The 15,524-nt window shown below is 40.2% G+C and overlaps 1 protein-coding gene and 1 long non-coding RNA gene across 3 annotated transcripts; one reads left to right on the top strand and one right to left on the bottom strand.

Annotated features, from left to right (window-relative positions):
• Window positions 1-855: 855 nt before the first annotated feature.
• Window positions 856-15,030, bottom strand: LOC125247041 (H-2 class I histocompatibility antigen, Q10 alpha chain-like). 2 transcript variants are annotated; one of them, XM_048158207.1, is made up of 7 exons: window positions 14,852-15,029; window positions 13,404-13,676; window positions 12,979-13,323; window positions 6,094-6,381; window positions 5,205-5,405; window positions 2,338-2,405; window positions 856-1,410 (listed from the first exon to the last, which is right to left on the bottom strand). In XM_048158207.1, exons 1-7 carry the CDS (start codon window positions 14,925-14,927, stop codon window positions 1,132-1,134), a joined length of 1,530 nt encoding a protein of 509 aa, XP_048014164.1. In that variant the 5' UTR covers window positions 14,928-15,029; the 3' UTR covers window positions 856-1,131. The 2 variants fall into 2 exon arrangements, with proteins under 2 accessions (XP_048014164.1, XP_048014160.1); XM_048158203.1 differs by lacking the exon at window positions 6,094-6,381 and having other exon boundaries at window positions 12,931-13,323; window positions 14,852-15,030.
• LOC125249119 lies at window positions 5,828-6,657 on the top strand. Its single transcript, XR_007180504.1, has 3 exons — window positions 5,828-5,936; window positions 6,182-6,317; window positions 6,463-6,657. It is a non-coding gene; the product is annotated as an uncharacterized LOC125249119 (long non-coding RNA).
• Window positions 15,031-15,524: the final 494 nt, after the last annotated feature.

Below are 15,524 nucleotides of genomic sequence, written 5' to 3'. Positions count from 1 at the left end.
GTGTAACGATTTATCGTAGATGGTGTGTCTCAATCAGCTCTCTAGTTCAGTAAGTGTTTCGGGCACACATTGAATCTTGCAAGCAGGTTTAAACGTTTCTCATGTCAGTCTCTTGCTTGGTCGTGTGAGAAAAGTCGTGGCTTTCAGCTGTGCTCACAGCTGTGCTCACAGAAAAGCAAAAGACGCTTGCGATGCTTTGCTTTAAGAAGTTCTGTGGGGCCGTTCACATATTGCGTCTTTTCCGCGTGCAAGTCAGTTATTATTTTCAAATGTAGCTGCGCGGCAGGCGCGCTCATAATGGGATCAACGCGGTCGCGACGCGCATGCAATTCTCAACTTCTCAGAATGCCGCAAGCGCACCGCAGGTCGTTTGACAAGAATCAACCGATCAGCTATGGCCTTTCCGTAACAAAACATCAAAAGCTCAGCCGAACAGCTGATCATAGCTGTACATGGTGGTTTTTATATCTTATCTCCATCAATATATCTCGTAGTAAAACTAATGCAAGGGCTAGAAATCATTTATCCTTTGCAGAAACATCCTGATCCTCTTGGAGAGCTCAGTTCATGGTTGCATAGCAACGACCGACGCCACGGGAGCGCAAGCGCTTTGGAAAGAAGGAGAAGCGGTGCGGCCGCGCCTTCCACGCGTTTTTAGACGCGATATGTGAACGGCCCCTATTCATAATTCTAAGTTCATGTTAAATTTAAAAACATTTTTCAGTGACAGACAGCCCTATTCAACTGTTAATTTGAATACAGAAGGTTTTTATTAAAATTTTATATTTATTTATTTTATTGAAATGTGATCTTGTATGTACAACAAGGAAAATTATTGAAATTTGTTCATGTTTTTTTAATAAATCTTGTTTGAATTTCAGTTTCATTTTGTTCAAAATATCGTGATACGTATCGTATCGTGAACTCCGTATCGAGATACGTACCGTATCGTGACCTGAGCGTATCGTTACACCCCTACAATATATCTTAGGAAACATTAGGGAATATCAGGACAAAACAGGAAACAAGAGTTCATATAACAAAAGCTTGGGTTCAATAAAATCTCTGTCATACAAAAATATATGCAACTATATTATATTAAAACTTCATCACTATTTAAATATATATTTTTCATTTCAATACCTTGTAGTTTTTAATTAACTTTTCAGCAAGCTGGTTTTGATTCATCATCTTCAGGATGTCCACTGTGTGCTCCAAAGCTCCGTTTTGTTCAAAACTATTCACCATCTGATCCACTATGTCAATGTTATCTGCATTCTCAAGGAGAGAGGCTGAAACTAACCCACGTTGTTTCAAATACCACTTGAACCTCTTTAGATTGTAACTGTCCAAATCATCCAGGACTTGCAGAAGCTGCTCTGGAACAGATGCCATCTTCTCTGCAGGGATCTGTGACATATAAGGTCAGAAGTTATGTAAGTTAGTAAAGAGACAATGCAATATAATTTATTTAAGTGTTGAAGAGTTCTTTCTAAAAAAAAAAGCTAATCAATAAGACATGTATAATGTATTGCTGACATGCAGTTTTATATTCCTTATTTAGTTATTTTATTGGTATTTAGTTAGGTGATTTTGGTTATGTAATAATAATAACAAAGAGACACCTAAGTAAAGAAAAAGGCAAACAAATTGATAGCTTAAGAAGGAGGGGATGTAGTATCCTAGAGTAACCACTAATGACAAGTTTACACTACAGGATTTTGAGCCCGATTTAAGCCCCATAAAAGCCGACTTGATATCCTGTCATGTTTCAACGAGACAACCAATGGAATATACACTGATGTCTATGGAAGCAGCAATAACAATCCATTCAAATATAATTTGGTGACATTTATTCATATCAGATACACATTGTGTAAGTAACTATAAAGCTCAGTCTATTCTTCTCCCAGTTCACCAGCCACATGTATTTCAGTACAAATGGATGAAATTACATGCTGTAGCCTATAAAATCTGACTGTCAGGACTCTCTGTACTAAAGCGCAAACAAACAAGGTGGTGCCCATTTTGCGCTATAGATTAAGATCAAGATCCTGATGTAGATTTTTAAATGACAGTGCACTCACTTGTTAATATATAAGAATCGGAATATCAGATAGTTGATGACATGGTGAGAAAAGTGATACATCTGTCATACAGTGTGGCCGCGGTGTGTCACGTGACAATCATGATGCGTCATCATAGAAACAATAAAGGAAACGTTCTAATGATGGGGTTGGCTGGATAATAATAATCATTCAAAACATTGGGGGTAGAGTTGATGGCAGGCAGTGGGGCTGGAATCACTCAAAAAGCCCCCTGTCTGAATATAATTACCTGTGGGTAAAGATCCTCCTGAGAGCTAGTTGCTTTGAAGTCTGATATTTCACCAATGCTTTCTTGTCCTGTTGGAGAAACAGTGAAAAATCAAAGTGTATCTCACAGTGCTGTGCGTGAAATAATCTATCTAAAATTTTGGGACACAAAAAATATGAAACAAATCTTATCAAAAACAAAGCTTGTGTTTTTGATGAGTTTCATGAGACCAGTTTAGATTTGTGGCAGACAAATGATGCATTTATTGATTAATTCTAAAATAAAATAGCATGAGATACAGTATGTGTAACAGGGGCATATTCACAGAGTAAACAGAAAAGCTGTTCTTAAAGGGATAGTTCACCAAAAAATTAAAATTCTGTCATCATTTACTCATCATCAAGTTGTTCCAAACTTGTATCAATTTCTTTGTTCTGCTGAACTCAAAAGAATATATTTTGAAGAGAGTTTGTAACCGATCCATTTTGGGGCGCCAATGATTTCTATAGTATAAAAAAATACACCACTACTAACAATGATGGTTTCCCACATTCTTCAAAATATCTTCTTTTGTGATCATCAGAACAAAGGCATTGATACAAGTTTGGAACAACTTGAGGGTGAGTAAAAGATGACAATTTTAATTTTTTCGGTGAACTATCCCTTTAAGTTTTACTTTGGTCATATCTGTAACATACAGATATTGAGGTTAAACAGTGATTCAAGCTCACATCTGAGATTTTGAACTGTGATACTGATGCTGTGAAATGTTGTATTTCTGCTCAATTACAACACTGGATAATTTATGTCTGTTATGCTTTTGAGTCCATATTCAGTTTTAACTAAATGGGTTTCAACTCATCAACCTGTTAGTAGAGACTCCAAGACCAGAAATATATGGGTCAGATAAAGGAGACATCCAAAATGTGCACTGCTGGTGTTCCTCCAGGAACAGGGTTGGGAAACACTGGTCTACAGTACTGTAGTATAACTCTACTTGAAATTTACCTGATAAATGTTTAAAGCAACTGCTTAGGAAAGCATCTGGTTGTATGTTTTAGCTGGGGTTGTTTTGCTGCACTGGCATTTCATTTGGAGCTGAACTCCAGAAACTCCAGGAGCAGGATTGGACACAAGGAAGTGTTTTTTAACACTGAACACATTTTGCATGTCTCCCTACACAAACACACCTGATTCAACTCATCAATTCATAGTTTCCAGTAACGTGACTGTCGCAGGGCCCTGGCGGGCAAAACAGCCATGTAACTACAGTACAAGCCTGTCAATTTTCCATCTTAAAAGAAAAAATATGTAAACAAGATGCAAATTTTGCACACTAGTGATCCATATACAGCACCTGTAGTTTCAATCACTAAAAACAGCTGGATTTTTTAAAAAGCTAACTTGGGCTACGTTCAGCCCTGACAAAACGTTGCAAAACGTTTTTTTATACAGAAACAATGGTGTGTTTATCACCCTGTTCTGATGACGCAAGAGTTGCAACTATGGCAGCTGAGAAGGCCATTATTTGAGTTCTTTTTAAAGAGATTTCAGAGCCTGATGAAATCGGTATAAATACATGTTTAACCCTTAAATGCATACCTCGGGTCTTTAGTGACCCGGGACGTCATTCACTACCCTCCTCCTCGTTCATTTTTTTTAAATTAGACATCAACCTTGTTGGTATTCCTCAATCAATTCATTATAAAGAATATAACAAGAAAAAAATCATAAAATTATAAAAGAATGCCTATTTTTGTATTTATTTATTTTTTAAATTGTATAGGGTCGCAAACGACCCGAGGTGTGTATGAGTGTACGTATATTTTTTCTGAACAACAGTAATTGAATCTTAGATGACGGAATAAGTGCAATTCACCTGCATTCCACAAGGTGGCAATGTCTGATACACAATGCTAAAGTGACGACTCATTCAGACAGAAAACTAAATAATAAGAAAAACATGAAATGGCTCAGCGATTTACTGCAGAGCAAGTACTGAACGCAATCAAATATGACTGTAACTGTTACAGGATGGATCTGGTGAAGCTGTTAGCGATCGAAATATTGATTTTGAAGATGTTGAAAATTATATAGTTTTGAGAATACGTTTGAGATCGCGAATGGGCTCATATCCGTGACCTCAAACATAAAACTAGCCCATTATTTGCTGAATGTACTGGGAAATGAGCTCTGACGAGGACAGTGATGATGGCATAAAACATCTGCTCAAACTGAACCCTTTCAAGCTCCAAAAGGTAACAAAATGTGATTTATTTTATTCTTCTGTAATTGTTACTCTAATATCAGAGGCGTTTTATATTATTGCGACAAGTAGAGATCCTTCCGTGTTAGATATAGATCCGGGTCGATAAAGACCCGAATATGTAAGAATGATTGGCGAAACAGTCATGCATTTAAGGGTTAATACTGCAAAATAAACTCGATGTTACAGTCACTGCCCTTGCTGTACAGAATAAAAAGAACACAAAGTTGTTAACGACTTTACATAGACCCATTGTGCGAGCTGTCTCTTTAATCCCGCGTGGTTTATATACATGCTCCTGCTCATTGGTTTTACATTTCTGACACACCCACCAAACAAGAGAAAACACATCTCAAATACATTGCACATCATTTCCAGGAAACATGTTGTTCAACCCGAAGCTTGAGCTTGAACGTGCCCCTGGTAAAAACGACTGGCGGGCAATGGAAGAAAGCCTTATTTTACCCAACAGGGGGGCGTTCACCTCAGGGCGTGACAACACGTGAAAACTATCAAAAGAGTCTCCAAGACTTCAAACCACTATATTATCTTCTCTCAAAAACATCTTTATTTATTAACTGAATCAGAGGTCTTCAGACACTACTCTTCAGTCTCTACTCACCATCAATCCTTTTGAAAACCACTAAACCAAAAGCTGCCAGCACAAGCACAACTCCAATCCCTGCTCCAATCCCTGCTCCAATTACTGCTCCAATCACTGCTTCAATGACTGCTCCAATCACTGCTCCAATGACTGCTCCAATCCCTGCTCCAATCACTGCTCCAGTGGGAGTCTCTGGCGGGCAGTCCCAGCATTTTCCATCTATACAAATGCAAAGAAAATTAACAATAATTTTAATTAATTAAGGATATCACAAAAAAAGAAAATACAAATTTACGACTTAAAGGGGCTCTATGTAGGAAAGACACCCAGTGTTCAAAATAGGTACTGCAGTCCAAATTCTAAATATTGTTTGGCCCGTCCCCTCGTTCAAAGACATGGGTTGCCAGCAACTTGAGGGAGCGCAATTCACAATGAAAGCTGAGGAGACTTAAACACTGTAAGCTGATGAATTGTTTTAATATGCTGTTGTTCATAGAAATATTTAGAAGGATTCAGAGGCTTTTTAGGTCAAGTAGAATCTGTGATTCTCTGACCCAGTTTGTTTGTTGGTTTCCATGGTTGCAATACACAGTGTTTTCCGCCAACTGGCAACCAGTGATGTCGAAATACTATTGGATAAACTGGCAGCACAGAGTTTCACAGAGACCAAAACAAAGACAGACATTCTGACTGGAACGCACATTTTCAGAGTAGAGTATCTGGCTGTAGGATTGTTTTTCTGAGAAACAAGTAGGTGAACTTAGCATGTTTCCTAAATATCTACAAACATATCGGGTTATTTTTATGCTTTATTAAAGTAAAAATCTTACATAGAACCCCTTTAAAATATTTTTTTATTCTAATATCAGCTGATATTTCTGCTTCTCTGTGTTACTGCTTTAATTACCCCATATGTTGATAATTGGTTCTTTGAGGGATTTGTAAGACACCAAACAATAATATACTGCTCTTTCATCCCCCTCCTTGATCTCCAGACTCTTCCTCATCTGGAAAGATCCATCATGGTTTGGTCTGATTCCTGTGGATTTGGTCTCATGTTCAGGCAGAGATGTGTTATATTTCCTAATTTTCATCATCAGGTTTTTGTGGTTGAAGCCAGTGACCATACAGGTGAGTTTCAGCCTGGTTTTGTACTTGATATACCTTTTTGCAAACATATGAACATCTGGAGGAGCTGAAAACACAGGAATCAGTTCATCAATCAGTTTCATCTCTATAACATCTGCTGATAAACTACAAATACATTCACTCACAGGTGTTTCTGAGCTTCGGCACATTGTCCCATTTTCTCTTGGCTGGTACAGCTGCATCAATAAAGGTGACCAATCGAGACATTTTTAATATTAAAGGACAAGAAGTCCTTTCCATCATTGCTGTACTCATCGATGCCTTTGAGAAACTTCACTTCATCTCCCTGCTGGTCAACTTCACAACTGTGTCTCCGCTGAAGAACATGAAGATCTGAAATGGAGAAGAGTCAAAATGTTTGGTGTGTCTTAATAAAAATCTTGTCCAGGTTAAACTGTATGAATGTTTCTCACCTGATGTATTGTGTCTCATGTGGTCCATCATAATATGGACGTTCACATTAAACCACTGTCCTTTACTCTCTCTGGACTGAGTGCCTTTTTCCCAGTAATTCCTCTGTCAGTTTCTCTCTCATCCAGAACTGTGTGGAAATCATTCTCCTTTCTTCACTATTGTAATAGTCGATCTGTGTGTCGTCCAGCAGACCCATAGCAGTGAATTCATAGATGCCCGGCAGATCCACAGGTTTAGACAAGCCTGTGTAAATGTAATACACCGAGTGTTTCTCTGCAATGAAAAGGAATAAAATATGCATGAAACAAATGTTCACTGATGTGTAAATGTGATGAAAGTGCTAAGTTCCAGGAAGAGGAAGCAGTTAAAACATGAGGTGGGTAAAGCACATAAAACACAGTGAAGACATTCCAGCTACAGAAAGATGCATGGGTATCACTTCAGTATGGGGAAAACATATTCACTATTAACTATGAGTATGACTTTTGCCTCAGTTAACTCATTTACTTAATTTAAAATATAAATATACATTTATATTTCATGCACAATGTCGGTAGTTACAAAGCCGTTTTAGATCAAGAAGTGTAAAAGTTTTACTTTCATTTTTGTTCTCTGATAAACTCAATAAAAATTAATCATTTACCTGCTTGAGCTGAACGCAAAATCCCATTAAAAAAAAACACACAAAACAGAGCAATTCTGACAAAACCTGGTCCCTATAGTTGAAAAGCCTTATGTGAATTTTACAGATTTTTTCATTAGGGATGGGTAGTTTGACACCCAGTGACACACATCTCGAGTGTTTTGACATACTAGTTCTTTCAAAACTGTGTTCTGTAGCGTTCCGACAGGCTCAATAAAAAAAACTTTGCTACATGCACTCGTCTCAATGAACGTCTCACTGACGTCTTGATGTTTTTTTTCTTTTCTTTTTTTTTTTGCTATTTAATTCATTTAATTTAAAGGGGACCTATTATGCAAAATTCACTTTTGCAACGAGTTTGGACATAAATGTGTGTTGGCAGTGTGTGTATACAACCACCCTATAGTGATAAAAATCCACCCACTCCTTTTTTTAATCCCCACAAATCCCGTCCACGAACGTTGACAGACACTGCCATTTGAACATAGAACCGCCCTGAGTGCGTTCACAGCTGTCAGAGAGTCTACGACCCACAACTACGAACTAAAATGGTTATCTGCGATAATACTGTTGGCTTGGAGAGCTTTAAGCTGGAAGCCGTAAAAATATCTCAACAACTTACAGCTTGTCTGCCCGAAGTAACCCCTCATTCTCTGCTCTCACCCGCTGCCTGTCCTCCAGTACCAGAACCCATGCAGACTGACACCAGTCGACTTTCCCAACAAGAACGTGCACGCCGTATCGCTAATGGACTGCGTCTGTATTGTGGAGGATCTGGCCACCTGATTTGTGCGTGTCCCACATGTCCTCCACATCCTGCGTTGAGTACCATCCAATGTGATCCTTCAATTTCTAAATTAACACTTCTCAAAGTGCAACTTCTCATCCCACGCTATTTTGTTTCAGTACGTGCCCTCCTTGACCCGGGCTCCTCCGGCAACTTCATCTCACCGAACCTACTAAGAAGACTGGAATTACCTTTTCAACGTCATGAGGAATTAAAGGTGGAAACCATCCAGGGAAAACCGCTAGGACATGGAAAGGTCAGATTCAAGTCACCAACCATCACCTTACAAGTCAGATGTCTGCATAGCGAACTCATCTCGTTTCTGGTATTGGAGGGACCCACTATTAACGTCATCCTGGGATGCCCCTGGCTCACTCAACACTCTCCAGAAGTCAGATGGGATTCCAGTGAAGTTCTGCGATGGACTCCAGCCTGCTTTCAAAGTTGCATTTCCAAAGTTCCTGAACCCCTGGTTAGTGAATCTACCCTTCTCATACATTCCACCCATGCGGAGAGTCCTGAAACTCAGAATACTCCCGAAATCCAATCTGACTATCTGGCGTTCAAGGATGTATTCAGCAAACAGGCAGCCACCAGCTTACCACCTCATCGGCCATAGGACTGTGCCATTGACCTGCTGCCTGGGGCCACTCCACCTAAAGGACGTGTATATCCACTGTCCATCCTGGAGCGCGAGGCTATGGAGGATTACATCCCGGAGGCTCTCCAACAGCAATTTCTGCTGGCCATCAAACTGGCACTGGAAGAATGGAGGCATTGGCTGGAGGGAGCTCAACATCCTTTTACCGTCATTACAGACCATAAAAACCTGGAATACCTTTACTCAGCCAAGAGACTTAACCCTCGCCAAGCCAGCTGGGCTCTATTCTTTACACGCTTTCAGTTTACCATCACTTATCGGCCTGGAGAGAAGAATGTGAAGGCCGACTCATTCTCACGAATCCATGCTCCAGAAGACCCACCCACACCTGAGCTGATCCTCCCTCCAGCCATACTCATCAGCCCCATTCAATGGGACCTGGATAATCAGAAACGCGCCGCAACAGTTTCCGAACCCACTCCACTGGGAGGCCCAGAAGGTAAAATCTACATACCTACCACCTTACGGAAAGACCTTCTGGGCTCACTGCATGCTTCCCCGGGCTCTGGACACCCAGGAAGCCAGCAAACTCTCACGTTCCTTCAGGCTCATTACTGGTGGCCCAGTATGGCCCGAGATGTCTCCCTGTACGTCCAAGGATGCTCAGTCTGTGCCATCTCCAAAACTCCACGTCACCTAACCTCTGGCAAACTGGTTCCACTACCCATCCCACATCGTCCATGGTCCCACGACAGAGTCGACTTTGTCACTGATCTACCGAACTCTGATGGATTTATCTGTATCCTCATTGCTGTGGATAGATTCTCCAAGGTTTGCAAGTTAGTTTCTCTTCGAGGACTGCCTACCGCTATGGAAACAGCAGAAGCTCTCTTCCATCAGTTGTTGCGCAACTTTGGTATCCCAGAGGAAATCTTCTCCGACCATGGGCCACAGTTCACTTCCTGTGTTTGGACTGCCTTCTTCAAACTCCTCAATGTCTCCATCAACCTCTCATCTGGATATCACCCTCAGACGAATGGCCAGACTGAGCGGAAGATACAGGAGATAGGGAGGTATCTCCGGGCCTACTGTCATGACAACCAGAAGAGCTGGAACCGCTTCCTCCCGTGGGCCGAGTACACACAAAATTCCCTCAAACAGACCACTACAGGCCTTACCCAGTTTCAGTGTGTACTCGGGTACCAACCCCCGCTATTTCCCTGGACGTAGGAACCCTCGGATGTTCCAGCTATTGACCACTGGTTTCGAATGAGCGAGAGAGTGTGGGACTCAGCCCATATACATCTACAGCATGCTTTGCGGAGACATAAACACTTGCAGATGTCGATCCTCTACCCCCGTCGATCATCTGGGAGATCAAGTCTGGCTCTCTACACGGGATCTGTGTCTCCGTCAGCCCTGCCGGAAGCTGAGTCCCTGCTATATAGGTCCCTTCACCATCGAGAGGCAGATTAATGAAGTCACTTACCGTCTCCGAAAATTCTGTCATTTATTACTCACCCTCATGCCGGAGATATTTTAGTTGAAATCCGATGGCTCCGTGAGGCCTTCATAGGGAGCAATGACATTTCCTCTCTCAAGATCCATTAATATACTAAAAACATATTTAGATCAGTTAATGTGAGTACAGTGGCTCAATATTAATATTATAAAGCGACAAGAATATTTTTGGTGCGCCAGAAATAACGACTTATCTAGTGATGGCCGATTTCAAAACACTGCTTCAGGAAGCATCTGTGATTTAAATATGTTTTTAGTACATTAATGGCTCTTGAGAGAGGAAATGTCATTGCTCCCTATGAAGGCCTCACTGAGCCATCGGATTTCAACTAAAACATCTTAATTTGTGTTCCGAATATTAACGAAGGTCTTACAGGTGTGGAACGGCATGAGGGTAAGTAATAAATAACAGAATTTTCATTTTTGGGTGAACTAACCCTTTAAACCTGTGTCTCCCTCTTCCACAGCACCAGACGAGCCGCCAGTACCTCCTCCTCCCGAAGTCATTGAAGCACCCCTGATCTACAGAGTGAATAAGGTCCTGGATTCCCGACGACAGGGCAGCCGTCTTGAGTACCTGATTGACTGGGAAGGATATGGTCCCGAGGAAAGGTCCTGGATCCATCGTGACGATGTGTTGTGTTAGATCCTGTTCTCCTGGCCAAATTTCACCAAGACCACCCAGACCGTCCAGCACCCAGAGGTCATGGTCGACCCTGTCGCCGTCGGAGGGCGTCAGGAGCCGCCCTTGGAGGAGGGGGTACTGTCAGGGAGTCTACACAGTCACCACCCTCTTCACCCACCAGTCATCAGGTCCCAATCACCTGACTTCTTATAACACACACCTGTAAGCAATCACCAGCCAGCACTATAAAGCAGCACTCCTCCCGTTCACTCACTGTCTGGTCTCAACTACACCATGTTGATCAACCTGACCCACTTACCTGCCTGTACTCACCTGTTCCCTGGATTCAACTCTGCCCTCAATTACGATCGCCTCCTCGCCTTAACTCTGCTCCAACCCTGGAAAAGAGAAAGACTTCATTACTCAGATAAGACTTTATCAAAGACTTTCCTTCATCACGTTTACTAACCTGGATTCTCCTTCTTCTATGTTGTTCCACTGCTGTTGTCAATAAACCTGCATTATTATCATCACTTACCTCTGTGTCCCATGTGTACCTGCTGACAACAGCGAGTCCGCCATTGCTGCACTGACAAGAAAGTCTCCCAAACATTTCAGGTGTTCTGTAGCTGAACAGATTAATCAACATAGCTCTCTCCATTTACTCTCTAAATCTGAGCTCCTGAAAACAAGGTGGATTAACTTGGTTTTCCAGGAAAATGCTCCCTCAGGTCTGCCCGAAATTTGTTTATGTCTGCACGAATCATTTCACACCGGACTGCTTAGTGAACGAATATCAATACAAAGGGACAATACAAAACAGAGACTGTGCTAAAATGTGCTACTCAAGGATATAGAAGTAAAAACTGTTCATGATCCAGCTTACAGCCTCCAGAGTGATACTAGATGGTGAGAGCACTTTATTACAGCTCATCAGAGTTTATTTACAGATATAAAATGTACCAGTTTATTAAGCACCACCTGAATGGCATAAGGTCTTTATATATTTGTTTACTGTTAGTTGTAACAAGTGTTTCTGTGTTCTTCGCTATGTTGATGATGATAATACAAGGATAAGAGAGAGTATTTATGGATAATATTTTAATGCACACTTGCAGTGTTTTATTAAGCATACAGAGATTTTCTAGAGTGAAAACGGACGCTTCATCTTTTGTGTGAAGTACAATAAACATCATAAAACTCATCTGTATAGTTTTGGCTATCATTCGGACGGTACAACAGGCTTGTACTAATATAGTGAATAAAAAAAAAGAAGACAATATAAGTTATAACCGTAATTGAACTAAACTATAACTGTTCTACCTCCATGCAGGATATATTCGCAGTTTCAGACATTATAGTGCATCCTGACTGAATCCTGACAGGGGAGAACCAGCTCGTGAAGCTCCGCCCTCTTAGGCTGATCGCAGCAGCTCATTTGCATTAAAAGGACCCAGGCTGAAACGGCTCATTTTTGCTCAACCACTAAAAGTGGCAATTTTAACATGCTATAAAAAATTATCTGTGAGGTATTTTAAGCTAAAACTTCACATACACACTCTGGGGACATCAGAGACTTATTTTACATCTTGTAAAATGGGGCATAATAGGTCCCCTTTAAGACGCAGACGTCACGTAAATCACGTGTGGCAGTGAAGTGTTGAGCCAGACACCACGCATGATTCACGTGTAGCATTTTTGCAAATTGTGTAGCAAATTTGATGATTGCTAAGCAAACTGAGAGGAGAACTAATGTGTATGTGCCAGCCGTCTGGCCAAAATCCCATAGTATTCAGGCGTCAGACGTAAAATATGAGTAATATATGAGATGTTAGACGTCACGGTCACGTGTTGGAGCTGCACTCAAAGTGCAGTGATGGCGGCGACATAGTTGAGAAAGTATATTTTTTACTTTACATCTGAATAACGTATGTGTGGATAAACGTCTTCAGATGATAAATATCAGGTGATATTTCTGCCTCTTGGTATAACTGCTTTAATTACCCCATATGTTGATAATTGGTTCTTTGAGGGATTTGTGGGACACCAAACAATAATATACTGCTCTTTCATCCCCCTCCTTGATCTCCACACTCTTCCTCATCTGGAAGGATCCATCATGGTTGTCTCCATATTCTCTGAATTTGTTGAGCCAGTCCAAACACTCTTTCTCCAGGTATCCTTTGGTGTATAGGTTTAGGATCGGCACATTGTCCCATTTTCTCTTGGTTGGTAGAGCTGCAACAACTGGAGCGACCCATTGAGACTCTTTAACATCAAAAGACAAGAAGTTTTCTCCATCATAACTGAATAACTGATAAAAGCCACCAGAAAACTTCACATCAGCTCCCTGCTTCTCAACTTCACAACCGTGTCTCCACTGAAGAACATGAAGATCTGAAATGGAGAAGAGTCAAAATGTTTGTTGTGTCTTAATAAAAATCATGTGCAGGTTAAACTGTATGAATGTTTCTCACCTGATTCATCGTGTCTCATGCAGCTCATCAGAATATGGACGTTCACATTAAACCACTGTTCTTTACTCTTTCTGGACTGAGTGCCTTTTTCCCAGTAATCCTCCGGCGGTTTCTCTTTCATCCACTGTTGTTTGGGAATCTTTCTCTTTTCTTCACTATTGTAATAGTCGATCTGTGTGTCATCCAGCAGACCCATAGCAGTGAATTCATAGATGCCCGGCAGATCCACAGGTTTAGACAAGGCTGTGTAATTGTAATACAGCGAGTGTTTCTCTGCAATCAAGAGGAATAAAATGCATGAAATAACTGATCACTGAAGTGTAAATGTGATAAAAAGAACTAAGTTCCTGGAAGAGGAAGCAGTTAAAACATGCGCTGTGTAAAGCACAGAAGCAGTTCAGCTACAGAAAGATGCATGGGTAACTCTTCAGTATGGGGAGAACACATTCACTATTAACTATGAGTACGACTTTTGCCTCAGTTAACTCATTTACTTAATTTAATATGTTATTTATGAGTTTATTACTGTTCTTTATGTCTGTATTAATGAGTGTACTGCAATATTGCAACTTGGTATAAAATTGTGGTAAAAATATACAAATTGGTATAAAAGTTTGTCTGTTTAAGCTAAAAAACACAGTTGTTTAATCAATTAATAATCTGCTCAAGGATTGCTGGCCAGCCTCTAGAGAAGCTATATGACTCAACTTATTATAATAATTTGTTAAGACTGGCTAATAATATAATTTCTGATCCTAATCATGTTCTGCATAATGAGTTTGAATTATTACCATCAAATCGGAGGAACAGAATTCCAAGATTCAAAAAACTGAAACTGAAACACTCGTTTGTGCATCAGGCGATCCTTGAGCTAAATAAGACACTTAATTGTAAATCAAGAGTATTGTAAATGTGCTGTGTTGTGCAGTGGGGTTTAGTAAGGGTAGGTTTTTTTTTTTTTTTTTTTTAGAGTGTGTGTATTAAGTGATGTTGTGTAGTAGATGACTGTTGCAAACATGGAAAATATACTGTGATGCAACAAGAAAAATTCCAGACATGTTCTGATAATAAAGTTTCATATCCATTAATAAACAGCAAATATCATAGTAATATGCAAGCTAATTAACAAATAATTAAAAAGTGTTTATGATGTTATGAAAAGATGTTATTCTTTTAATAAAGAAATCTGAGGCTGCTGAAACATCTGAGCCTGTAATAACATGCTGACGTCAGTCACATATGTTTAATAATATTGCTCGCAGTCAAGTTATTCGTTGGATAGTTCGCTTTATTTAACAAAACTCGTATACTTAGTTATATGAGTATATAAATATACATTTATATTTAAAGCACAATGTCTGTAGTTACAAAGCCGTTTTAGATCAAGAAGCGTATTTTACTTTCATTTTTGTTCTCTGCTAAACTCAATAAAAAAAAGAATTACTTACCTGCTTGAGCTGAACGCAAAGTCCCATTAAGAAGAAAAACACAAAGCAGAGCGATTCTGTCGAAACCCGTGCCCATAGTCCAAAAGCCTTCTGTGAATTTTACTGATGTTTACATTAGGGATAGTTTGACACCCACGCCTCGAGTGTTTTGACATACTAGTGCTTTCGAAACTGTGAAAACTGTCACATTCCGACGGGCTCAAAAAAAAAAAAAAAAAAAAAAAAAAAAAATCCTTGCTACATGCACTCGTCTCAATGAACGTCTCACTTGGCAGTGACGTGTCGAGCCAGACGTCATGCATGATTCACGTGTAGCAATGTAGTTGTTGTTTTTTTTTTTTTTTTTTTTTTGCTAACACGTATCACAACACGCTTACTCACACCAGCGCAAGCTCAACTGCTATGAGGGGTGGATTCAGGGGCGTAGTTTGTGGGGGGGATGGGGGGGGGAGGTAACCCCCCAATATTCAAATCCATCAGTTACAACCCCCCCAATATTTCAACATGAAAATCACAGTAGATCTATACTAAAATATGTATAATTCATTTATTTTGTAACAATAATTTGTTTATAATCGAATATGTGTTTGTCATAATAAATTAGTCAAAAAAATACCCCCCCTCCATTGAACCGATTGGTAATGCCCAACCAATGCGCCATCGCACTTTCACC

This window comes from Megalobrama amblycephala, linkage group LG1 (genome assembly GCF_018812025.1).
Source record: "Megalobrama amblycephala isolate DHTTF-2021 linkage group LG1, ASM1881202v1, whole genome shotgun sequence".
Lineage (NCBI taxonomy): Eukaryota > Metazoa > Chordata > Actinopteri > Cypriniformes > Xenocyprididae > Megalobrama > Megalobrama amblycephala.
The sequence above is the reverse complement of the archived record's forward strand: the minus strand, read 5'-3'. Positions and strand labels throughout refer to the sequence as shown.

What these genes read in the sequence shown, in the direction of transcription:
- LOC125247041 (XM_048158207.1), bottom strand. Translation starts at nt 14,927, where the DNA reads ATGGGCACGGGTTTCGACAGAATCGCTCTGCTTTGTGTTTTTCTTCTT. An exon ending in TGAAAGAGCAGTATATTATT is followed by an intron (nt 6,382 to 12,978) that starts GTTTGGTGTCCC and finishes CTGTGTTTTCAG; the next exon opens with CTCCTCCAGATGTTCATATG. An exon ending in ACCAATTATCAACATATGGG is followed by an intron (nt 5,406 to 6,093) that starts GTAATTAAAGCA and finishes GCATTTGTATAG; the next exon opens with ATGGAAAATGCTGGGACTGC.